General features: G+C 37.2%; 3 protein-coding genes across 5 annotated transcripts; all 3 read left to right on the plus strand.

Annotated features, from left to right (window-relative positions):
• Positions 1–960: 960 nt before the first annotated feature.
• LOC117577639 (PDZ domain-containing protein 8) lies at positions 961–7,064 on the plus strand. The gene is made up of 8 exons (XM_034262508.2): positions 961–1,467; positions 1,527–1,769; positions 1,833–2,025; positions 2,295–3,582; positions 3,646–3,786; positions 4,185–4,787; positions 4,867–5,119; positions 5,186–7,064. The coding sequence occupies exons 1-8, from the start codon at positions 1,303–1,305 to the stop codon at positions 5,396–5,398; spliced, it is 3,099 nt and encodes a 1,032-aa protein (XP_034118399.1). The 5' UTR covers positions 961–1,302; the 3' UTR covers positions 5,399–7,064.
• A 551-nt stretch (positions 7,065–7,615) lies between these two features.
• LOC117577935 (leucine-rich repeat-containing protein 20) lies at positions 7,616–11,617 on the plus strand. Of its 2 annotated transcripts, XM_034262940.2 has the most exons (5): positions 7,616–7,964; positions 8,032–8,360; positions 10,874–11,017; positions 11,083–11,250; positions 11,323–11,617. In XM_034262940.2, the coding sequence occupies exons 2-5, from the start codon at positions 8,051–8,053 to the stop codon at positions 11,472–11,474; spliced, it is 774 nt and encodes a 257-aa protein (XP_034118831.1). In that variant the 5' UTR covers positions 7,616–7,964; positions 8,032–8,050; the 3' UTR covers positions 11,475–11,617. The 2 variants fall into 2 exon arrangements, with proteins under 2 accessions (XP_034118831.1, XP_034118832.1); XM_034262941.2 differs by lacking the exons at positions 7,616–7,964; positions 8,032–8,360 and adding an exon at positions 9,880–10,046.
• A 2,059-nt stretch (positions 11,618–13,676) lies between these two features.
• On the plus strand, positions 13,677–25,953 carry LOC117570887 (uncharacterized). 2 transcript variants are annotated; one of them, XM_034252797.2, is made up of 7 exons: positions 13,677–13,845; positions 19,419–19,630; positions 20,715–20,798; positions 20,868–21,005; positions 21,070–21,209; positions 21,274–23,473; positions 24,142–25,953. In XM_034252797.2, the coding sequence occupies exons 2-7, from the start codon at positions 19,451–19,453 to the stop codon at positions 24,271–24,273; spliced, it is 2,874 nt and encodes a 957-aa protein (XP_034108688.1). In that variant the 5' UTR covers positions 13,677–13,845; positions 19,419–19,450; the 3' UTR covers positions 24,274–25,953. The 2 variants fall into 2 exon arrangements, with proteins under 2 accessions (XP_034108688.1, XP_034108679.1); XM_034252788.2 differs by having other exon boundaries at positions 19,436–19,630.
• Positions 25,954–26,960: the final 1,007 nt, after the last annotated feature.

Genomic DNA, 26,960 nt, shown 5'->3' on the forward strand with positions numbered 1-26,960 from the left:
ACTAGTTCTATCGATTGAAATTCAAGGACACAGTTTAGAAATCCACTTTATCTCGGTCACTAAGAGGACGATCTCGATGTCCTTTGGCGTAAGGATTGCTCTTATAAAAATAAACTGATTGGTGACTGTGACATAAAGGTAGTTCTTCATAAACCAAAATTGCGTATATCTTGGCCAAACTCTGTCAGATCTTTCCAGCACCTATGACAAGCGAAGCTTTTTGATTAGAGCTATCATCGTGCTAAAGAATATAACAAATTTTGAATGTGAAATGAAAACGACAAAAAATGAGATTCGTTAAAATTTTAAAATAATTTATTTGTATTATCCAGCAAGTGACTTGGTGTATTTCTGCTTGATGTTGATTTATGTTATGTTGGCAACCTAAATCTACCACAATTATGTCATTTACTTAATTAATTATTTCAATCATCCATAATCCTTGTCAATATCCGCAAAAGTAATTCAAACAGCCTCGAATGGAAGTTTTTTGTGTGCAGAAAACTCGTTTTACATATCTCTGGATACATCTGAAATTGGAGTTAAATAATATATTATTTATTACTGATATATCCCAACTACGTATAAAGTGCCCTGCTAGTTTTGGCTGTAGCCAAGAGGTTAATATTCTTTTAATGTTATCAATTTAAACATCTAGAAAATATCGCTTGAGTTAATGTAGGTTTCAGCTGTGAAATGTTAAAAAGAGAAGAGACTTAAAAAATGTCCTGTTACCAACTAAAACTCATCATTATTCAATGCACCCCAGTTGCCATTCAAATTTTACATTCAAAGCAAGCAATATTTAGCGCCAAGGACATGCCGGACGTCAACAAAGGCAATCAGCTGTTTGTCCTTACAAGTTCTGGAAATGTTTGTGTGGTGTTCTTGTGTATGGTCACTCTCTTACGCAAGACTTAACAGCTGATAGTCGGGTCATGCGCAGTGAAAGTAATCAGCAGTATTGATTTTAATTTGTCGTTTGTTGTAGTATATTTAAGCAAACGTTGGTGGAATTAACAAAGTACGAAATTTTAATGAATAACAATATACAAATGGACGGAGTGATTAGCTAGCACTCAAAGTCCAATTGTCAATCCATATGGATATTGACGAGATGATGGGTAGCAAATTGTGAATGCACGTACGATATGTACTACTCATACATATAGTATCTAACCCGTATTTGAAAAGACTGAAACCGATTTGACGTATGCAATTACAAGAGGAAGGGAAATAAAACAGAGAATTAGAATCAGAGCGAAGCTGAAACTTTTGAAGGACTCGATAGCAACAAGCAAAATGGAGATTCCCATATCAAATATATTATTGCTCTGTCTAATATTCCTGCTAATCGGTGGCGTAGTTATGATATTACTGCAGTATTTGCTCTTTATCAAATTCTCAAATCTACCCGATGAAAGCGAGGAACAGAAACAAATGAGCGCTATGTATACATTACCCACGGTGAGTTAGAGAATGTTTGTAAGTATTATCAATAAATATTAATATTTATTAATCATCAGAATATAAAGCAAACGGCACGAAATCTAAACACTGGCCAAAACGATGGCACCAACTACGAAGTTCATCACAATAATGTGCAAAACTCATCCACGTTGGGTTCCTTCAATTTCGTTATGCAGTTCCTGTTTCACGAATTCAAAAACTCAAATCGTGTACGCAAATGGTTTTATCGCAAGCTCACTATTGAGCTAGATGAGCTAATTACTAAAACAACTACTGGAAAATTACTGGACAAATTAACGGTTTGCTTATTAGTTGCAGTTGTAGCGGCTAGAAAACATTAATGCAAATATATCTACTTTCAGATCAGGGAACTTGAGTTGGGCGACCAGTTTCCAGACATTAAATCTCTATCGGTGCATAATGTGCAACTCGATGAGGCAGAACAGCGCATCGAAAACTTAGACTTGTTAATGGATATTAACTACATAGGGAATTTCTCTACTTCCATCGATGCGGACATGGTGCTGGGAAAGAAAGGTTCCATTATGCTAAAAGGTAAATATTATAGCGAAGGAGAGATTACAACAATGAAAATGCAATTGATTTATTGCTGGCATCATTTTCTAGATAATTTCTACTTCCGTTCATGCTCTAACTAACTAAACCATTTTTAATTCAATTATTTTTCATTTCAAGACCAATTTGATTGACCTTCAAGGCCAAAGATCATTATTTAGTATCGTATAGACTTTTGACCCGCTTAAAGCATATACTTAATTGCGTCATAAATAATTCTTTGCTATTGAATGTTTTGTTTTTTTTAGTGAAACAGCTATCTGGCTTGGTCCGTCTACAGTTCACACGCAAACCGTACACGCACTGGTCGCTTAGCTTTTTGGGCGATCCGGAACTCAATTTGGTGGTTGAATCCAAGTATCAAGGGCGGCAAATGCAATCAAATATTACGAACCTCATATCGAATCAAATACGCAAAGCAGTCCGACGAAAACACACGCTGCCCAACTACAAACTGCGCTACAAACCCTTCTTCCACTGGACAGCCGAGACGCCGGACGAGGCGGGCGGGGAGTGCGACATACAGCCAAACGGTGGACTCACAGTGCGTGTGGCCGAGCTGTCACGATTGATGGCCTGCCCCGGCACCAGTCACATCTATTGCACCATTACGCTTGCGCCGGTTCCATTCATTGAGGCACAACAAAAGGATAATCGCAATGTGCTCATCTCACTGGATGTTATCATACACAAGGCGAAGAATCAGCAAATCGGCATTGTGTTCAAGCAGAGCACCAGTCAGGTGGTGAAAATCGAATCGATACTGCCCAACACACCGGCCTGCAAATCGAATCTATTGTCGGGCGATATTCTTGTTGCGATTGAGGGCAAACAGGTGACGACGATTCAGCAAATCGCCAAGGTGGTCAAAAATCTGCAGTCGACGGTCTGTTGCCTCCGCATCGAACGCATTATTCCGGGCATCATACGCAACGATGCCATATTGGAGGATCTGGAGAAATACGATGATCTATGCGATATTCCAGCCACAGTTTCTGCTGCAGCGAAATCGGATGCTGACGATGCAACTGAGATCAACACCAAACTTTTGGCAGTGCAAAAAAGTCGCAACTCGAGCGAGTCGAGTCTAAGTGCAACGCCCACGAATTCACCTAAAAAATCAAATATTATTGCCAAGGCCATCAAGAAGACGATGAGCCGTGAAAGCGGCGATGCACATAAATCAGATGAGACGCCTTCAAAGTCCGCTGCCACTTTAACAGCTGATGACAAGTCAACAGTCACAGGTACAGCGGCTGGTGAAAAGTCGCTAGATGATGTCAACTATTTCTATCAACACTCGACGATCGACTGTCCGTTCAGTCCGCTCATTCATATGGGCGATTTGTCCAACTTTCAGCTGGATGCCAACAGTCGGTATATCAATGTATGCGTCTTTGGCAAGTGTGCGGGCGAGAGTGTGCTACTCGGCTACAATAACATACAGATTGGTCAGATATTGGTCGAGTGCTGTGAAACAACGCTAAGTCAATGTCTCAAACAAATAATTCTGAATCCGGCCAATCTATTGCCTGTGTGAGTAGAGAATATAAAAACTTATATTACTTGATTATTTATTAATATTGTATTCCTTTGCAGTAAATCACATCCATTGTCGAATCAGTCTGGCTTCAATCCGAATCTTTGCTTTGGCGATATTCTATTCGGTTTTTCGTGGAATGGCAGTCCAAATAGTGAGAGCACATCAAAAACTCCCGGCAAGAGTTTGTCTCCTGTTAGGTAAGTTTAGGCAAACATGTTGTTATGCCAGCTATCTATAGGGTAGAAGGGTATTATAACTTTGTGCCTCCAGGAAATCAATGTAACAGGCAGAAAGAGGCATCTCCGACTCTATAAAATCTATGTAGCGACTATAAGAGACTATAAGAGACAGAAATATAAATTTTGCCACGCTCAGTTCCGCTACGATCGCGATACATATGCAAGTCTTTATAATTTCTAGTTACGATTAGATAAACATTGTTAAAATTATTTGAGAAATACACCTACAAACTTACAATCTGGTATATTTTGAATGTAGTGATATATCAATATACCAAATATAGAATTAGGTATATTAGTAATATTTTTCAGATTGCTTGTTTTTTACTTGAGTTTTATTTCGTTGTTTTTTTTAGAAGTCAATCAACTACCAGTGATAAAAACACCGAAGATGGAAATGCAGAGGCGGTAGCTGCAAAATCCACGTATTCAGATGGCGCTGCAACAGCGGCGACAACGACAAAAGCCCACAACTTTATACGCACCCATTTCCACCGTGCCACACAGTGTGATTTCTGTGGCAAGAAGATCTGGCTAAAGGATGCGATGCAGTGCAAAGATTGCACCATGTGCTGTCACAAGAAATGCATTGCCAAATGTCAAAACGCCACCGTCTGCGGCCCCGTCGAGTGCTATGCACCCCCAACTACAACCCAGACAACAGTTGTCAATAAGCCCGAGTTTACAATTACCCAAGCCGAGTACATCGACCTCGTGGAGCCAAAAAGTTCGAGTGGTGCCATGCAACCCGATGAGGCGAGCTTCGATGGCGGCATTGAGCCAACGCAGCAGGGCAATCTCGATGTGCACCGAGCGAGTCTAACCGAAATGCTTGCCCAGGGCATCAAGCGACAGGCAAGCAATCTGGATATACCCGGCATAGTGTCATCATTATCCGGCAACAATTCGCCAATTAACTCCAAGAGTCTACCTCCGAGTCCGCAGCAGTCGCTATCGCGGTGAGTTCTCTCTCTCTCTCTCCCTCTCTCGCTCTTTCTTTCTGTTGCCATCTCTCTCTGAACCGAGTTTGAATTTCAGAAAGACGTCAATGTCCGAAGAAGCATTGAAGCAACAACTTCCAAATCAAAATCCTTTTGTGCGCGTTACACAGCATTTAGATGCTTTGCCATTGGAGTGTGCAACATTCAGCTTCGAACAAGTCGTGCTCATCACTGAGCCCATTGTCAAGCATTCTCGTAACGAGGATCTTATGAATCTGGCCAAAAGTTACAGCAAGGATCTCTATACGGAAATTCCACCCAATGAGCGTGTGGCCAAAATTAATGAACTGGTAAGACTTGACTTCTCTCCTCTCTCTCTCTCTCTGCGAAATTAACAACAAATTGTTGTGTTGCAGCTGACGAAACTGAAGATTGCATTGGATGCCGAAACTGAGGGTTACACAACGCCTCAAAGTGATGGCCAAAAGTTGAAGTTGAAATCAGACTCGCCGTGGAAAGCAATGGCTAGCACAAAGAATCAGTCAGAGGAGCGGGTCCAGGCCCTCAGCATTATAATGCTCTATTTGTGCACAGGGCTGCAGCATGCCCAGGGCGTGGTAACGCAGTAGAGAAGAGGAAGAAGCGAGGCATATTAAATGAATGAATCCAGTTTTATATACTTACATTTGACTCGACTGTAAATGTGTGTTAGTGAGTAACCTAAGGGCATTTTTAATCCGTGTTGTGTTACGAAAATAATCCCAATCGTTTAGACCGTTTGTTTGTCAAAAAAAAAAAAAAAAAATAGTATGTCTATATATGTAATTATTTCTAATCGCAAAATTTGTCGAATTACAAAATCATTGATATATCATAGACGTAGACTTTGAACAGCAAAAATTCAAAATAAAATACTAAAAACAAAAGCCACATATTTTGAGTCCTCCCGACTAGACTATACCGGGTAGGTATGTTTTTATTGTATTTTAGAGTTGCCCAAACATTACTGTAAAAACGAAACTTAAAATAAAATATATATAAATCGTATTGTAGTGAAGTGGGTAAAAATATTCGTTTTACCTACTTCAAACTCTTTCAATTAACGAACTATAAAAGTTGCAGTTCTATAGATCCAAAGATGTCAATCAGAATTTTCTTCTCTTTTCCTGATATAACAATGTATAATTATTAATTTTGGGTGTAAGATCGGGCGTAAGATTGGTTCGTCATGCAGCAAAGCTTTAATTGCATTTCAAAAAGAAGTATCTCAAAGAATTCCTATCTCTTTATCTGATATAACAATGTATAATTATTGGTTTGGGTGTAAGAAAAAACGTAATAACCATTTGATCAATCGAAAGAGATTGGTTCGTCATGCAGCAAAGCTTAAAGTGCATGACATTCTAATGAAAGCTTTTTGGTTCACTTTTAAAATCAAATCAAAATAGAAAAGCTTTTAAAAGTTAATTTAAGAACTTTCTGCGTAATGCATTGAAAGACGCAAAGCTGCGTTATTACGCATACATCGATATGCGTTGTACACAAATCGTAATTTTCACGGTCTGCTTTGTTGTGACGAGGACGTCCTCGTCTTTAAATACCCAAACACTTTCCATCAATTACAATATGTACATTGTATGTCTGTTTTTCATTAATTTTTCTCAGAAAATAATTACTTACATATATGCTATGTATTCAGATTCACTTGCATATATTCTGCAAGTGTGCGGAAAATATTTACAAATAGTTCCGGTATCTGAACAACGCCATATTTCAGATGCGCAATAGTCGGATCTGCTTCTACACATATATATAGTAGTAGTATCTGCATTGTGTATCTGTGTGTTTGAGTTTGTATAAGCACAATTTTTTATTTTGTATATTTTGAGCTTGTACGCATTACATTCTACTCATTTAACGATATGCTCTCTCTCTCTCTCTCTTTCTGTGTCTCTCTCACTTTCAAAGTGATGAACTTTTACACTTTTCCGTGGTCAGAACTGAGCGGGCCAAGAGAAAGAGTGTTTATAACAGAGGCTATTGCTCTTATGATGACAAGACGTTTTTGTAGAATGCAACAATACCCTTTTCAGGATTTCATTCTATTCTTATATCATAATCTTTGCAACATGTGTATATAATCAAAAACATTTAACCATTTAAGTTAATCCAAAAATTGTTAGTGTCTTAAGTCTACGTTTCACAAGTATACACAAAATGTATAAAATTGTTATTTGAAATAATAATGAATAATCATATATATTTAATTAATCTTGATTTCTTAATTTAATTTAAACAGGGAATATACTCATTAGAGTTTATTTTAGGTATTTTTAAAAATGAATGCATTTTTTTTGCAAAATTTTCAAAAATTTATTAAATTTGTGAAAATTATTTATACATATATCGATTTTTAAGATTTAAGAATTAAATAAATATTATGTTTAGCGCATCTATGTTTTTAAGAATGTATTATATAAGATATTTATATTAAAAAAAAGGAAACTACCCATTCAGTATTTCGCTTTTTTAACATTAATTTCTAATTTCCTTTTATTTCGAGCTTATACATATTTTAAAATTTTAAAGCAGTCAATTTCAGCATTAATAAAAATAACTGATATTTAAAATTGTATTACTAAAACCTTCTCTTAGAATAAATATTTTTTTTTTTCAAAATCAAAAACATTTGGAAAGGGTATATGAAAAATATCTAGCCGGTAGTAATGTCGATTTCTGGCCAATTATTTGTTTTTCTTGCCATTTTATTTTTCATTTATTTTGTTATGCGCAGTTTTTCTTTCTTCTTCCGTGCTATAAAAACCGAAAGTAAAAAGCATTTTCAATATTTCAATGCGCAAGAGAGTCACGATCAGTTGGTTGTGGAAAAGTTAACGCTTTTTTGAAAACATTTTTTTTTCTTGTTAAAGTGTGTGCGAATACTTGATAATTGATTCAGTTGAGAATTGAACGCGTAACAGAAGAAAATACATAAATTTATCGAGTGATATATATTTTTTAAAGTGTAGTTTGAGTGCAGCAAGATAAGCTTCGAATATTGCTAGTATAAAGGCAATAATAGAAGTATTACGACTTTAATCGGGAGTGCACGACTTCGGCATACTTCGCGTCAAGCTCTGAAAGATTCTCGATTCCAGACTGGAAAACGAGTTCACACCGATTTACACACACAAAGTAAGAACGGAGTTGAGCCTCGAAGGATTACAATGTTATAAAACACAATTTTATTTTTGGGACGCAGGATAAAAACACATTGAAGGATGCGTCCTTTTGGCAATGACATTACAAACATCGCAAATAACAGCGGAGCGGGGAATGGCGACGATAATGGAAATGACAACAACAGAGACAGAGACAGAAACAATGATGATGAGAACGACAACGAGGACCCCGACAGAGGCAACTCAGACTCATCGGGCAATGAGGCAACATCAGAGACAGAAGCAGATCCCCGCATACCGCCGCATATAGCCAGAATCGGTGGCATAGTGACATTCTCTCCAATCGCCGGACGTGGAGTAATTCGTGTGGTTCATCGCTGCGAGGCAGCCAAAGAGAATCGCAAATTAGGTACGTATGGTGGATGAGTGGAAAATCTTTACACCATTCGAATGGTAGTTTTTGAAATGGAAATTCGGCGTAGTTTATTCATCGCACAATTAATGTTTATAACAAAATACGTATTTGGACAACTGCCAATTGCAGTAATAGCGCGTCAAGTATCTCGTGAACTTGTTTGTTTATCAGACAAATACACATGTAAACGCAACTCGATTTTTATGGCATGCCAATTGAAGATAATTGATTTAAAAACAAAAGCAATTCAATTACTGATAACTCCAGACTGAATGACGACGAACTCGACACATTCAACTAACGCAATAAGACCTCAATTTTGTGCTTTCTGAGTCAACAAAGAGCTGCAATTACATATAGATACTATATATATATACTTCGTGTTCAGGGCTGATAGGGGGACTACATCACTGCTGGTATATTTGCCTAACGTTGCAGTCGAATTATATGTGCTCTTTTTGAAAGATTTGCTCTCTTCAGAAGCCGAATGCTAACACAGTGCGCATAGAGAAAGCTAAATAAAGCAGCATTATCAATCTCTTACGTTGTGACCAAAGCTGATTCATTCAAGACCCCAGCGAAGCAATACGTCATTGAGATGTGCATTACGGAAGCATTACTTAGCCATCAAAGAGGCAACAATGGTTAATCCAGAAATCGAAATAATACTTGCTCAAGCTTGTATTCGTGATTTCTCTTGGCAATTGCACAGTTTTGCCAAATTTTAATCCCAAATTAATGCAGTCCAAATAAAATGCGTTATACAACTTAGGAATCGTGTATGCACTCGTAACATACAAAAGTACGTACAGCACAGCCTACTACTGATCAGTGTTGGCCGGTTTTAAATCCCATAAAAAAGCTAATATAAAAATGCTATAGATGTTACAAAAAATATATCAATCTAGAAGAGTCGCATTTGTAGAAAGGTTTGAAACATTATTTATAAGGATTATTATAATACATAATATAGCATATAATATATTACTACTCTCTTCATCTGTACTTTGAACAACTGTTTTTTTCCATATGGTAGAAGTGTTTAATAACTAATTGATATGTTAATGTATGCTCCAGATTGATGCAAAAATCGATCCATTGAAATATGTATATATTCATAATATATACTATTCATATAGATGAAGAATTCCAAATAAGTGATATACATATAATTGGTTAAAATGTGGCTGTAATTAAACGTAATTTACTGTGAACAATATAAAAAAGTATAATTTTGACATCCTTCTCATATAAAATCTCTCGATCAATCGATCATCATAATAAGGCAAAGTTGACGGTAAAATAGCTAAATTAGCAACACTGCTGAGAGCCCGTCTGATGAGAGACCATACAAAACTTAAAATTGTATTCTCCCCTCACAAAAGCAAATGCGAGTGCTCTCTCCGGCAAGTTTTGGTATACAAAGAGAGAATACGAGTGAGTGGTGGGTAGCGCATAAAACATATGCTATTTAGTATTGCCCCATTCGTTTAGTGCGTTAGGTCATGCTTACACATCTTTGGAACGGCAGCAGCAACAGACGACACATGTGAGCACATTGCTAGCTCATTATTATTTTAGAGACTGCAGAACTTAGTTATTTTTATGGAACAATAATGGCACACTTGGTGGTTCAAGTTGTGGAGCGTTGTGAAAATGCTGCGGAAAATGCTCATCTAGGTAAGAGATTATCTTGCCAAAACCATAACCAAGTTATTGGCTAGATCTACACACATTTAATACATCCATATATGTATGTACTTATGCATATATGAATAAGCGATAGCGAAAAGTTTCGATATTGCCTAAATGTTGTGGCGCCATCTATTGCAAGCTTTCGACAGCCAACACCTTTTGCTTGCTTATTGCTGATAAAACAAACTTATTATGTTCATATCTAAATGTACTATAAGTAAGTTCTAAATATGTATTTCCTTTTTTTGTAATTCTGTACATAAAGATTCAACAATTTTGTTTTATTATTTTTTGGAAAAAATTAATAGTAAAGTTTTTATGAATTTCCGCAACAATTGTCTATTTTTGTGTCATCATCATACTCCGAGAAATAATGCTAAATATAATTGAACTTGACCATTATCAAAAATGAAACATAGCCACGCATACTTTAAATTTTCTTTCAAGGAGAACGCATGACATTGACCTTATAATTCGATTTATTCATTTCACTTTTTGTTTGAGTATTCCCTCCTTTGTAAAATATAATTCCATTAATTTTTATATATTGGACGTGCTTATTTAATTATTCTAAAGTTTTTATATTTACAAATTTTATATAATTTCCCCAAATTTCGTAAATGAATCTGACCAAAAAGAAAGTTTTAAGCTGAAAACCTTTGCAGCACTAGTGTTAATTTTAATTACATATAATCTTCTTAATTAAATACTTAAAAGAAAGTTTATATAGATTATCAGTTTATGATTGTATTACATAAGCCTTTCTAACTTGTAATATAAACACAAAATGAAAAGTCTCTGCTTCTTTTCAGATCTATCACAATGTGAACTGATGCAAATTCCAGATGCAGTTTATCACCTTATGCGCAATACAGAGCTAAAGACATGCAACTTTAGCGGTAATGTGCTCAAAAAGGTGACACCAAAGTTTGCGCTGAAATTTAGCGCAATTACAGGCATGTACAACATACAGATTTAAATCTAATTGAATTGATTTTAATACTTTTACTTTTACTTGCAGATCTCAATCTCTCACACAACCAGCTATCAAGGCTGCCCGATGAATTCTCTAGTCTTAGTGAATTAACCACACTCAACATTTCGCACAATTCATTTATTGTTCTACCTCAAGTCGTTTTCAAGTTGAAGAAGCTTGCCAATTTAGATGCTCAGCATAATGCTATTTTTGGTAAGTCAAAACTCAATCGAAATACACACTGTAAACGATTGTTATCAACTTTCTTAATTCACAAAAACACAGAGATCGATACTGAAGAGGCGATTAGCAGTGATTGCTTGGCTGTGGTGGATCTGCGCAACAATCCGATAAGCAAAAACTGTCGTGACAAATTGCAGGATATCAAAACTAGTTTTCGTCTCGAGCTTTCCGAAGAAGTTGAAGATGATTGGTAGCAGCAGAAGCATTGGCGACATCAAATGCACAACCAAAAATACTCTTGCTGTAGTTTAAAAAAATGTTTATTGATCATTTAATTTATTGTGTTTTGAAAAATACACGTATTTTTATATAAATCATACCCCATTGAAAAATGTTATACATCATTTTGTAATTTATATTTGGATAAGAGTTTGAAGAGTTTAAAGATTATGTTATTTGTATTTTTAATGGCATACTTGTCAATCGAATTGAAAAGAAGCTAAAGTATGCATTACAAAGAGATATAAATCATCAACCCCATGGATCAAAATTGGCATCAATACTTCTTAGCATTCCAGACAGATCAAATGCTGTCTGTTCAGACTTTATCAATTGCAAAGCCATTCACCTGCAAGTACTCTCTATTCCGCTTACAATTGTTGCTACAATTTCCAGGAATTACATTGTGCACATCTTGTCTCGCTTCAACATGGCAAATGATTCATCAATGAATCAAGAATTTTTAGACTCCAACCTCTATGCGTCATACGCATACGTCCCTAAAGATTGGAGATTGCGATCTGATTGTCAACTAGAAAGTGGAGTAACTCCATAAAGAAATATATATACATATATGAATATATTCCTATTGGATCCGAGACCAATAATAACAATATTTCACACGTTGCATATGCTCAAGTTCAAATTGACATTTTCAATGCGGAAAAAACTTGTCAAATTTAGGAATCAATCAGACAGCTCTAGGCAGAGTTCATGAATATGAATTTGTTGCTTGGCCATGTGCAATTGCGAGTGCGTTAATAAATACACTCGATCATTACCTTATTCTTTCTTTATCTTCACCGCCGAAAAGCTTTTAAGCTCCGTGTGGTTTTTTTCATTTTTGTTTGATGTGTTGCGTGGGTTATTTGACGCCTTTGCTAAAGATTTCATAACCACTTTTTTTATACACAGTCAAGTACCGTTGTCGCTAACAGCTGCCTTGTTTATTTCAATTTATACCAAAAAAATGAATGTTAAAGGTCAATGCATTATTTAAGGTTTTGTTTAAACAAAAATGATTCCACTTTTCAAAATAATCGCATTAAAGGCATTTCAATCAGCGATTTGTTTGCTGCGACAATAAATCAGCAATTTAACTGGTGCAACAATTTATAATTATATCTTTACTCATTTGATGCGAATTTATAAACTTTGCTAGATATGTAGGCTTTGCCATATTAAGTATACGCATGTAACAAGTACTTTTTAATTGCAAAATCTCGTATGTTGTAGATCACTTTCAATTGAGCTACATATGCAATTATTTGCAGCGAATGACAGATTTGAAAAAGCCGTAAGAAAGCTGCTGTCGAGTGTGCTCAACTGTAAAATACCCGTCACGCTTTTAAATAATAACTTCTGCTGTTGATGTTGATACAGAATATGTGGTATATTCTGATGCTAATCAAGCTAATTGTTATATTTAAAACAATAATAAATGGTTACAAAAACAATTAACTAAGAATTCTAATATATTTGATGATTAATTAGCAAATGAGAAATGAATTACTTGCGAGAAATGTTCAAGTATATGTTTTCAATGCAAGTCGTAAGCAATTTTCGGTGCCTCAGAGAGACTTTTTCGCTCGCTCACTTGTGAGAGACTTTTATTTTGGCAAGAGAGAGACAGAGATTGAGAGAGAGACTGTCTAATGCATAACAAACGGCAGAGCAAAAACCAGTGCTAGGCGCAATTAAAGCCAGCGCAACAGGTTTGACATCATGCCGAGAAATACTCGACTACAAAGCCGACGATGACGATGCCGATGTTGATGCCGAATGCTGATATGGCCCTCCACTTTACTTCACTCCACTCCACTTCACTCCACTCGCTGTCGCGGTTAGTTGATCATGGCCAAGTTGGTTGGGGTGGGGAATGAGGCATGAGGGGAATGGGAGGCCGAAAGTGGCTCTGGCTAAAATAAATTCGTTGTGCATCGTTGGCCAGCTGAATGAAAATGAGAAATGAGCAGTGCAATGCTGAGCGAGTTGAGTGTTAAAATTGCCTCAGCGTGCACAGAGAGAGAGAGAGAGAGAGAGACTAAGACACAAAGCTTGGCTCGCATGTTGGTGGGAGCCAAAGCCTCGTCGAGAGCGTGAGAGAGCGGAGCGGAAGTCGCTGATGTTGTTAGGAGCTCCAAGCGCCAAGTTCCCAGCTACTGCCAAATAGCAAACTGGCTCAACAGTCGTTAGCTGGTAATCTTTTCGAGCACGTACGGGCACGGATCAGTTTTTGCGTGATTCAAGAGAAAAAAGAATTGATTCAAAATATACAGTAGAAAAAAGCAGAGAACAAAAACATAAAACATAATAACACACATAACGGTCGATCTAACGAACGCGGTAAGCAAAACGTGAAAACAACAACAACAACAACGAAAATCAACAACGACGACGAACAACAAAAATTGCAAAACACGAATACCAAAAAAAAAAAAAGAAAAAATAAATTGAAAAAGTTTGAAAGAGTCGTAGAAAAGCAAATTCCCATCGGCAACATCGTTGCAAAATTCTGTTATTAATGGCTTAAAACTTACATACCTATATGTATGTACGAATGTATGTATGTATGTACATAATCAATTATGTAAATGATAGCAACAAGAGTGAGCTTTTAGCCCAAACTGAAGTTGGTCAATACGTTGCTAAAACAAACAAATATTCAAGTTTAAAAAGCAATACGCTCAATTCATTTACATTACTTATGTACGTACGTATATACATTTGTATGTATATAATTAAAGACATACATCAACGTATGTAGACATGCACGCATTATAATCGTAATCGGCTTACAATTATTTCGTTTTTTTTTTTTGCTTTGATTTTTTTTACTGTGTTCAAAAGGTGATCAAACACACAACGCTGCATATACACATAATTTGTATATGCTTTGAAAAAAGACGTTGGCAGCAAAATTAATAGTTGACCATTTGTTCGGAGTACGAAGAAGTGAAGAAGTCTTCAAGCATCTCTGAGCACTTGAGGAATGTATGTAATTAGCTGCATTAAGCGTACATACGTGCATTCAAACGAACAACAAATGTACTAAGAATGTACTAAAAAGTGTACTAAATATTGTACTACGAAAATATGCAAAGTATTTTTTATATTTTCGAGTGAATTCCAAAACAAAATCTTGAACCTGCGAAATACGTTTTCAAGAAACACATGTGATGTCATAGCTAAGTTGTTCAGCGAATGAGTCTTAACGTTATTTATTTTTAATAGCTTATATCTAAAACGCTGGCCTTTAGCTTGCGGAGTTTTAAAGTATTTGTTAAGGATCAGTTCTGGTATTAGATACAATACAATAACCAAATCTCTAACTATATGCATCATTTGTATGAACTCTACCTCTATATGGTACTTGAGCATTTCGTCAAGTTTCAAAGCAGCCTAGCCAAAGTAGCATCCGCGTCACGTAATCATTAAGTCGGGTATGTATCAGAGTTGAGCGCCAAGGCAAGTTGAGTCAAGGGACAGACCTGAGAGCGAGAGCGGGAGCGAGATTGAGATCGAGAAAGACGGGGGGCCAAAATGAGAGTACTAGCGAGTGAGCGAGAGCGAGAGAGAGAGAGAGAGAGAGAGAGAGAGAGAGAGAGAGACAAAAGACAGACAACAAGTTAAAATACCAGTTTTGCTCGAAATCGTCGTCATCTGGGCTGCTTCGCTAAAGCTTTTGCCAGCCAGGTAAAGCATTACCTCTGACTCTAGAGCTACGACAGAGACTCAGACTCAGACTGAGTCTGAGTTCCAGTACCCTAATGTACACAGGTACATACATGCAATCGCTCTGATATACTATATAAATAAGTAAATATATATGCATGCAAGTAAATTCATTCCTTGTAGGTGCGTGCTCATGCATTCTAAGTATGTTGTTGCTGGATTGAGGCCTTTTCAGCTGCACAAATGTGCAAAAGCTTTATTTATTGTTTATTGAGCACTTGTTCACGGATTAGACTCTTTGTCATAGCTGCACATTTGTAGCCACTGAAAATATATATTAGCATTTTCAAGGCATTAGCATTTTATGACCAATCATTTTCCATACATACTTATTATACCATATCGTATTTTATAAATATTACTACTATACCATACTCTATCTCTTATTTCTGAAATATTTAAAGAGTGTTAAAAGATAATAAATAGCTTGATAGATAGTTAGAACATACACAGACTGCAAAACTATATTAATGATTTCCTTTTTAATAAGTAAGAAATTATTTATTTTTGATGAAACTCTCATGAATCAAGGAATTATTAAGAACCTAATAATATCAATAAATTTACTATTTAAAAGGAAAATCCTCAATGTATGTATATACATATGTTTTGTTGTCTGTATACATGTGAATTATCTATATTTTAATCTGTATTGTCTATCTTTCAAACTTGGCTTCATTTAACTATCCCCTAAAACGCTAATTTAAGAAACTGATACAGCAGTAAAATCTCTGATCCAAGAGTATTAACTATAATAAACAAAGACATATATATTTCAAGTACAATTTTACATACCTCAGATTTAACTTTTAAAAATTTGACATATTTTCTACAACGCCTAATTACAACAATAGAACTTCTTCTAAATAATTCATAATATTTTAAAAACTAAGCAATGGGCAGTGCTGCATATATTAATATATGTTCTTATGATATAAATATGAGATTTGTCCTGAATCTGTTTTCCCTTGAATGTGTTGATATGATACTTTATTATTATTGGTCAACTAACTTAATAAATATAAAATCGAAAAATTAAACTCCAGTCAACAGCAAATTTACGCGCATAAGTTAGAGTATCTTAAAAAGTGAAGTAAAGCGCAGACAGAGACGAAGTATCTGGTAGTTGAGCACTTTCCAATTGCAGCATTTTGTTTTCTTTTGTTGTCATTTGAAACTCGCTAAACATGTTCGAATAACCTTCAAAATATATATTTATTTTTTCAAATGAAGTCATGACTAAACTAAAACTAAAACTCTGCGAAGCGAGTCAAAGTAGCGAGCAGCGCAGGCAGCAACTCGATCCGTGGCGAATCTTTTGCCAACAAATTTCATATGCATGCAGTATTTTGTACTTTGTACAGTACGTACCCACTAAGTACATACGATGAATACGAATGTGTTATGGTGTGTGCTTACTACACATTATTGCAATGTACACGTACTCCGTTAAGAATTCGCCAGAGTCTGAGTCTGAGTCGGAGTCTGAACCTGAGCCTAAGCCGGTCCCAGTCGAGAGGCTTAACTTCAAGTCCATACCTTACTTAGGTCGATCTCCAAGCAACAGCAACAACTATACAGCCCATGTATATTCCATGTCGGTGTGTGGGAGAATGTGTGCTTGTCTCTCTGTGTGTGTGTGTGTGTGTGTGCTTGGCCAAAACTTGTTTGGACACAAATGCTCAAATGAAGTAGAATTTTAAGCCAAGCCACAAAGCCAAGTCTACCTCTAAAGATTTTGCTTTCGACGCATTGCAGCGCAGCTGTCTGCTGGTTATCCAAGGCGACAAGCTGACAAATATAGCAAAATTGTCGTAGGAGTTGTTTCATTGCTGTTGTTTCTTTTTTTTTATTATTTTTTTTTTTTATTATACAGACACATGTATCAATACTTGCATAAGTATACTATGTATATCGATATGACGTCTGTTGTTGCATAATTTTGCTTTCCCCATCCAAAATATATATTTTCGGTGTCGAAGTCGATGTCGATGTCGAAGACACACTTAACTTTGACCCTGATTTGTGAGGAATCGAATATAGAAATGGAATCAACAATAGATCAATTCAATTCATCCATTGTTTGCATTTCTATGCCACTCTCCACTCTTTATATCTGTAACAATTTGATGGCCAAAGAAAGCCAACAAGAATGTGCTTAATCTCTCTCACAATGTTCTTGCGACGAACGAAGAACAACAACATGATAATGATAATGATGATGATGATGATAAAGTCTGAAGACTATGAAGACTTTGCTTTTCTCATGGTTGTGCCACAGTCTCTTTTTTGAATATAGAGAAACCATGTACTAGAGTTTGTCTTTTATCTTTTGCTACCCTGCTATGGGCATAGTCAAAACATTGTTCAACCCAAAAACTATTTTCTTGCGAAATATGACTACACATTTGATATTTATTTCTTCAAGTTTTGGCAATTTTTCATCTGCTGAACACGCTAACTATGTTTTCTTTTTAAGGGGGTATATCGCAGGGTATCTATTAGTCATGTTTTCGCGCGTTGTCGCGCATTTTTATTTGTTCTGCAGATTCGGTGAGTGTGGCAACTGCGATTTGGGCCGAAGGTCGTTGACAGTGGTGGGCCGACCGGCCGCCATCTAACGGTAACGGTCTCCATGTCCGCTCCAGCGCAATTCCAATTTCAATTCAAATTCAAATCGAAATAGGGCGTTCTTAATGTCTATTTAGAGCTGGTCAAACGACAATTGCCCAGTGGTGTCCAAGTATCTAAGATCAACTTTCAGGTACTTAAATCGCAAGTAGGATGGAAAGACTTTCTCATTATCGCATTTCCTATTAATACATATGTAAACTTGTGTACTTAAAGTTACAAAATTAACGAGCATCACAATTAAACACATGTTTTTTTCTGTGCTAGTTCGATAGTTCCAACATCATTTAAAGTGACTGCCAGCAATAGATCTATGTAAGTGTACCATTTTGTACCCTTTTTTGTACCGACATGCCCCCATGTGTACCGTTATGTGCCATTATGTACTTGTGTACTTAAAGCTTCAAAATTACAAGAAACATTTACTCTTTCTTTTGCTAGCAATAGTTCGAACATAATATAAAGTGTGTGCTAGCAATAGATCTATGTAAGTGTACCTATTTGTACCCATATGCACCATTATGTACCAATATATACCGAGCATTGCAATTATCCATTTGTTTCTTATGTCAGTGATAGTTCGATCATATTAAATGTGTGTAAATGTACCTTTTTCTACTTTGTTATACCCATATGTACTATTATGTACCAATGTATACCTGAATGCACCAATGTGTACCTAAGAGTACCTATGTGCATGTGAATGTATAAGGTATTTTGTTTTGCACTAAAATGGTAACCCCAATTTGGCAACTTGTTTGCAATTGCTGTCAGTTTAACTTATGCAGCTGTGCAGCTGTGATCACTAACAAAAGACAACAGCAACAGCCACAACAACTACAACAACATCAACAACAATGCAAGTACTGCAGCTGCGAGTTGCTCTCCCCATTTGCGTCACGGTTGCAACTCCAGTCGATTGCAGTCGACCAACTGGGGCCACTGGGGAGCACATTGCCTCTCCTCAGTCCAAGCTCGAATATTGAATATGTGGGATTTTCGTGGGCATTCGTCGCCATCGCAGTTCACTCTATTTTACAAGATTTTGTTGCTGTTGTTCTCAGATAGAGCAAATGCATAACAGCTGCAGTAGTCTAGAATATATTCTCGATCAGCTCGAGTACTTTTGACACTCAATTAAGAACGTAACGGATTAATAGGAAGATAAGATATTATTGGCATATCATTAAAGTATTTGAATTCATATTGTATTTACATTAAGCTCAAATTATGCAAAAAGGAAGACAATTATTAAAGTAAAGTTAAACGAAATGAATAAATAGAAAAATAAAAAATAACAAATTAAAATAAAACCTAAAAACATTAAAAAAAAAAACAAAATAACAAATTAAATAAAATAATATAAAATAAAAACAAGTAAACAAAACCAAACAAAATAAAATACAATTTAATAAAATAAGATATAATTATCTGTTCAGTGCATTTGATGTAGATCTTAAAATATGACTTTAAGTGAAATATATTGAAAATTCTGTGATTCGGAATCAGTTTCTAGACAATCACCGCCTTTGGTTGATTTCTTCTACATATAGTTTTATTCCCTTAACAGATAAATTCGAGCAAAATGAAGTCGGATCCGTGGCCGATGTTGGTCAGCGGTTTGCGTTGCATATCCCTCACTGCCCTCCTCTTGCTGCTGTGCGGCGGGCAGCAAACAGCAGCGCAATCGAATTACGTGCAACATGGCGAAAGTGGCAACTACTCCACAAACGGACTGCCCGAGGAGGCCACTCTGGATGGAAAGGTAAGTGTAATTTGTATTTTGTTAAACTATTTTTTGTGGATCATATAACAAATGGTACTTGCAGTAAATATGAATTAATTCCATGCGAAACTATTTGTAGTGAAAACAATACAAATTGAAACAATTTTAAAAGTATGATATAATATATAGAAGTATTCTTATACATAGCACTGCTATATTGATGTAATGAACTTTTTCTGTTTTACGATAAAATATATGAATTCGTTCATTTTTGGATTGCGTACGAATTCGATAATTTTTGCAACTATATAAAAACAGAAAAAAATTTCCGAAATCAATTAGTAAATGTTAAAATTGTTTAGCGGAAGTATTTTCAAAAGCAATGCCTATTTTAATTGAGCATCTGTAGATATTCTCAGCACAGAGAAACATTAGAGTTGAAATGTTAGATTAAATTCTCAAAATAATTACAAAGTCAATTCGAGTAGAATAGCAAATATTGTGAGATCTTAGAAAATTTGTGATTGACTGATTTGCTTTTCTCACAGCTGTTCCATTGTTCAATTATCAGCTGTAAAATATAGCAATTATTAACAAAAAAAAAATAAACTAGCATTCTCGTACTTCCTCTCAATGATTTTGACTAGCAATGCAACTGTATCTACGCTGTTCAAATAAACCTAGTTATATCAAAAATCTGAACACACAAGTTTCTTATCAATTCCGCAAACATACACATAATTATATGCCTTATGTAGGAAAATGTGAAAATATAAGTAAATACACATAACACAGTTAATATGCAAGACTATGGGAAGCAGTGCTCGAATTTCTTTCGCTGAAACTGAGGCAGTAACAATAAAAAATTAACTTACTACCTCGTGAGTATCGAGGACAAGCAAAACAAAGTCAGATGATGGGAGCCCACACTGGTAGCTTACATAATAATCACACAACGAGTATATCAAAAAATTAGCCTATTGAATAATTAATTTACTCGACTGGAGCCAGAGAGTCAGAGATACATACATCGACAGAGCTTCTTCCCACACGATGAGCACACGCGATTACAATTACGTTTGTTATTGTTTTTCTTTGTTTTGTGCTTTGCTCTTTTCTGCAGGTGACCAAGCTCGATGACATTAGCCCCTTGATCTTTCTGAATCGCACCAAGGCCGCTCTCAACTGTGCAGCCGGCTCAATGCAAGTATGTGAATTGAATTTGCTTCACTTGATGACAAGATTAACCGATTAATAATCGATTCGATGTAAACAGGTTGATTTGAAATTCAACGATCCGTTCCATGGCATCATCCAAGCGGACTACGATCGTGGCAGCGCTTGTCGTGTCAGTGGCAAGGGATCGCTTAACTATCGCCTCGAGTTGCCCTTGAAAGGATGCGGCACCATTCAAGTAAGAATTGCACAGCTCTTCAATTGAATACGCAGCTTAACTATTTTACTGATATTGCTTGTAGAATCCCACACGCGTGTTCACCAACAACATCATTGTACGCTTCCATGCCAATCTGGAGATGGATGGCGATGAGATCATCACAATTGTGTGCCGCTACCCGCCGCCGATTCCCTCACTGCCACCAGCACTGCCAGCTCCCATGTGAGTCTTGATTATCAATCATAATCATAATCCCCGATTACTAAACGCTATCTTCTCTTCAAAGTTTGAATCCAATTGCCACAAGCGCGATCATACAGCCACCGCTGAAGAGCATACAGATCCTCATGATCATCTGTGCCATCATGTTCCTCACTCTGTTGCTCCTGGGTCTCGCCGTCTCCTACTATTGTCTGCGCAGTCGCCCCATTCCCGTGGTGCGTCGCCTGCCCATGAGCATGGGCAGTGGCTCCGAGATCACTAAGTTGAGTGGCAGCAGCGTGGGCAACATCAGTGCCTTCGAGGGCGTCAAGATACCGCGTGCCCATGCCGCACTTCAGGCCGTCTACAGCTCGTCGGGCAGCGAGGGCGCACTGATCCCATCGGATTATCCCAGTGAATCGCATTCTGAGATCGAGGAGATCGACACACGTTCGTTGCCCTTCAGTTCGGCGGGCAGCTTCGAGAATCGTGCCTTTGTCCAGGAGACTTCGAGCATTTACAGTGATCATTATGCGCCCGCTCAGGAGATGCCCGCTGCCAATGCAGTGATGACAACGGTGCAGCAGGAAATCATCGCCGGTTCACCCAAGTTCGATGTGCAGGTGCGTGTCAAGAAATCACCTATACCCAACTCACAATCGCCTGTTACCTCGGACACGGAAAGTGTTGCCACGCTGCGTCCCGATCGCAACAATCTGTCCACGATCATGGAGGCCTACGAGGATCGCGAGAGTGTGCTGACAATGGACACACTGCCCACGCACGTCGAGGAGACAATGCAATCGCAGTTCACCTATGTGCCCGAGCTGCATCCGGCACCGCAACCCCAACCCTTGCCCCACGTGGCCGAACCCATGTTCTCGGTGTACACGCGCACACATCACGAAGTCGTCGATGGACGTCCCGAGACCTGGTCGGATTACACAGACGGACCAGCGCCCAGCGAGATAACCGATCTGTCATCAGAAGTACCCGACAATCATGTGCATGAGACGTCCACGACAGCCCTGCACTACTATGAGGATGAGTATGTGCCCGTCGAGCCGATGGTAATGCCCAAGCCACTGCCAGTGACATCGCACACGGTGGACGATGTCTATTTGCGCACGGTTACCGAGAAGAAGACCATCGAGGACATTGAGAGCCACAAACGTCGCGTCACCGAGTACAAGAGCAAACCGAAGGCACCACTGCCGCCACTGCCACCAGCTGTCGTTGTACCCGATCCCAAGTTCGATGTGCGTGTGCGTAAATATCCCAGCGAAAGGGAGCAACAACAGTGGGAGAACTTCTCGGACATTTCCAGTGCCTCGGGTCTGACGCTAACACCCAAGATGGAGCGCTCGGAGTTGAGTCTGGCACCACCCGCTGAGCCACCGGCACAGATCCATGACAACAAACTGAAGTTGACCAGTCCCGAGCTGGTGGGCAACATGAAACCGATCGAAGTGCCGCCCCAGGATAAGGATGTGCCCAACTGGGATGTGCTCATACGCATTCTGGAGGAGCCCGAGATGTCCGAGATGGGTGCCGATGACGCCAGTTCGGTGCACAACATTAGCTACGACGATCGGGCCAAGTGGAAGGAGATCATCACCACGCAGTCCTCGTTGCGCACAATGCTCACCGAGGCGGTGGTGCGTGAGGACTTTGAGCGCATCCGCCAGGACACGCGTTACGAGCGCATGTTTGAGCCACAAACCTGGGACGTCATCATCCGCATTCTGGCACCGCCGCGCGACGATGATCCCGACGTCGAGCTGCGCACCCCGAAGCGTGGCAAGAAGTCGGCGCCACAGCCGTGGGACACACGCTCGCGCCGCAGCTCGCTGCCCACGCTCTATGAGTACGACAGCGATGGCGGCTCGAGTGTGCGCACCATACGCAACGATCCCTCGATGCCGCTGCATGGCATGGGACCCGTTGGTGTCGGACCTGGTTCGTTCCACATGCAACAACAGCGATCGCAGCGCAGTTCGCGTGCCTCGTATCAAACGGATCACAACGACTTCCGTTCCATGTCCGAGGTGACGGTCGACTTTGGCCGCCCGCAGCCTGATCATTTGGATAACTTTAGCGATGCCAGCTCGTACTATCGCATGCAGTATGATGACGACGAGGACAGACGCTCCTCGTTCCATCGCTCGATCAGTCACCCGTCGTTGGCTCGCTCGGCCAGCGAGTTCACCGAGCACTGGACTGCACCCGATGACATTGAGATCTCTTCGCCGGAAGGCACGCCCAGGGCGCACCGTGCTCGTCAGGTAAGTTTATAGCATCTCGGAAGTTTATTTAGAGAGGTTGTTTTTTTCTTAGAGAAAAACTATATATCCGAAATATTTTATGGCTAATTTAATAAATGTTTAATAACACTTTTTAGTGCAGTTCTTTCACGAAAAAAATATATTATAAGATAATAAGATAAATATTCGAAACATTTTCAGAAAGCAAATGTAGTTTGAAAAAACAGTTGGAAAACTATTATATTTTCCAATTAAGATAACTATTCGGAATATTATTTAAAGGAAAAATGTATAGGTTGAAAATAGAAGAAAAGTACTTGATAGCAAATAAATATCAGAAACATTTTATATCGGAACGCACATATTATCGTTTAGTCTTATATCAAAAAGTCCAATAATAATTTAAAAAATCGAATTCGATGTCAATAGCTTAATTTCAAATATTTTAAATGTGAGAAAATAGAAAAAAGAGTACTATATTGTTGAACAAAACTAAATCTCTGTTGGTTCTAAGAACTATTTCACAAAGCCCAACCAAGTTTAGAATGTTGGTTTGACTAAATTGAGTTCGTTTAGAATTTAGAACTTCGGTGTGAGTCGGTACTAAATTGTATTCCTCTTTTACACAGCCACTACTAAGTTTAGAATTTCGGTTTAAGTCGAGACTAAATAGTTTTCCTATTTCACAGCCATTGCAGCTGCTGCCTGGCCAGGCCGGAGAACAACGCATCGTGGCCCAATCGCAGAGCGAATACGTGGAGACACATCGCAGCATTTACCAGGCCGAAAAGCAGCTACCACAGCCACCACAAAAGTGGTAGGCGTTCGATCCTTAAAACGATTCAATTCAATACAATTTTCCACTATTCAAAACTAAACAACACACAAGCAAATGAAATGCGCTTCGGAGAGGGGTATATATAATGCATAACACACACATGATATTAAACAAAAATGAAAACTTGTAGTAAATTGCTTAAATTCAGTTGAATCGCTTTATGGAATAATCCGAAAAACTATCTAAGTATAATAACAATACAATACTACTATATAAATCTAACAAAAGTGCCAATTATAATTGCCTGACATACTAGTTAGCAGCATTAACGAAAATTCAATTATGTCTCTCATATGCATTTACCTTCAATACAAAATTATCGATCGATCGATCAGTCGATCGCATGCGAAACCCTTTTTAATGCATATTTAATTAAACACACACACACACACACACAGCACACACACTTTACTATTGTAAGCGAGAGTCAGCCGAAAGTTGAGCATGCTGATTGAATTTATTTTTAGTACATAAAGAAAATATAAATACATTCTATCTACATACATACTTATATACTCACATCGAAGCTAAACAAACGAATGTTTAACTTTGAGAATATATACTAAAAAATTATGCTGCCTTTTTGTCGTATATTCTGCAGTCACAAGTCAAGCATGAAATTATTGTTTATGCCTTTTAAATATAATTTAATTACATATACATTTACAAACTACTCAATATTGCATGACATTCCTAATTATCGCCGTGACACAAGAGACAAGTTAACCATAAACGATTATGGGGAAACTTCACAATTGAACAAGTATTATTAAAAACACTATTGATCGAAGGCATTATACAATTATTTATATATAGACATGTGCACAATTGTGCTTTGGTCCCGAACTCGTTCTTTTGAAATCGAAATATATTTCCCTTTCAAATAAATGATTTTGGGACCAATGACAAGTTTTCTAAAATGGTGAAATTTCTTAATTCGAAGTTGCAGACGAAGATTTTTAGTTTAGAGCTGAACAAAAACATCGCTGCAATACAAATTTGTTTTTGTACGTATCTTACACTTTGATCAACCCACCAGTAAGATAGAGAAATTGCTTTTTTTTATTTTATATATAGTACAATCTGCACTAAATTGAAAAATATGAGAAATCTAGATAACTGCAACAGCATCGATGTTTTTAAGGCTCTATTTTAAGTGTATAACGTTCACTAATCCGTCCAATATATAAATATATATATTTAAGCTAACAAAAAGTATGAAAGGAATGAAACTAATAGTATGAAGCGTGTATTTAAAATACCGTTTGATTGGATTTATGTACAATGTTTTTTTGTATTTCAGTTTCTAAAACTTATTAAGAACTACAAATTATATATGTTTGCATAATGTTAGTGACAGTGCTTTAGTGATCAAATAATACTTATGTACTCTCATGTACATATGTATGAAAACCGCTTAACAAAAGACGAAACTATAAAAAACTCACTTAATATACTGCCTGCATAAAGCAATATTAATATTACTATTAATATAATTACGTAGTGGTATTCAATGTTTTCGCATAAACTCAATTCTAGGTGAATATAAACGAATACTGCATACGAGCAAACAAACAATACTAGATTATTATTTTGTATCGTAATAGAAATATGCCTGTAATTGAAATACTACAAAGACAATAAATAAATAAATCTACTAACAATCCGATTACTGTTTTATTTCCACAATATTCAATATTTACATTAAATACATGTCCAAACAACAAAAAAATGTGTATGCTATCCCGCTCACACAAACTTGTCACCTTGTCTTATCCATGTTCAAAAATTCCCTTATTATTGGAATTTTTGTTCCGCACAGAAGTATGCAACATTTTTTTCAATATGGGAAAACAAGTTCAAGACTCCGCGCACCTGTTCGAAATTCGTGATCAGCCAAAGGCAGGTTTTAAGCCAAGCTTAGCGGCGTTCAAATCGGTTAACACCATTTTGCACAATGGTTTGTGTTTTCGCATAAAGTTGACAAAAGCGCCATCTTTTGGAAAAAATACAAACTTTTCAAACGGGTATATTTGAAATTTAGCTGCATTCAAACCGTTTGTTTGCTTTTTGGTACGTACATTGGCAAAATGGTTTGTGTCTCAGTGAAGATGAAGAAAGTAGCCATCTTTTGTAAAAAATAGGTACTTCCTCAATTGAACAGTCCATTTTTGAATTCAATTCACACTCAATTTACGCAATTCATTTAAATATTTCAAATATATTTATAAAAGTGATGTCGATTACAGTCTTATGTCTTAATCTATTTACTCGGTATTCAGTAGCGTTTACTATAAAATGGAATACGAAATTACTACTATTGTTAAATTGCTAAGGTACTTCGAACAAGAACACCGAAGATATATTAGATTTTTTTTAATTTGCGGTATATATTCTTAAATATTGTTCCCTTCCTTTGAATACTACTTTCAATGTTTTCAAAGTCTATCAAATTTATTTAGGTAGATATTATTTGGAGAACAAATTAATAAAGCAAAGAAAAAACAAGCATATATCAGTACTAATCAATTTTTCATAAACAAATACCTGGAAAATTGAGGACTTTTAAACAAATCAATTGGATAAAATATTTTTAAAATAAAAAACTGAAAGATGGTGGAAAATAAAGACCTTTACTTTATTTTACACCAACTATCAGACATCCTTTCA

Source organism: Drosophila albomicans, chromosome X (assembly GCF_009650485.2).
Source record: "Drosophila albomicans strain 15112-1751.03 chromosome X, ASM965048v2, whole genome shotgun sequence".
In the NCBI taxonomy this organism is placed as follows: domain Eukaryota; kingdom Metazoa; phylum Arthropoda; class Insecta; order Diptera; family Drosophilidae; genus Drosophila; species Drosophila albomicans.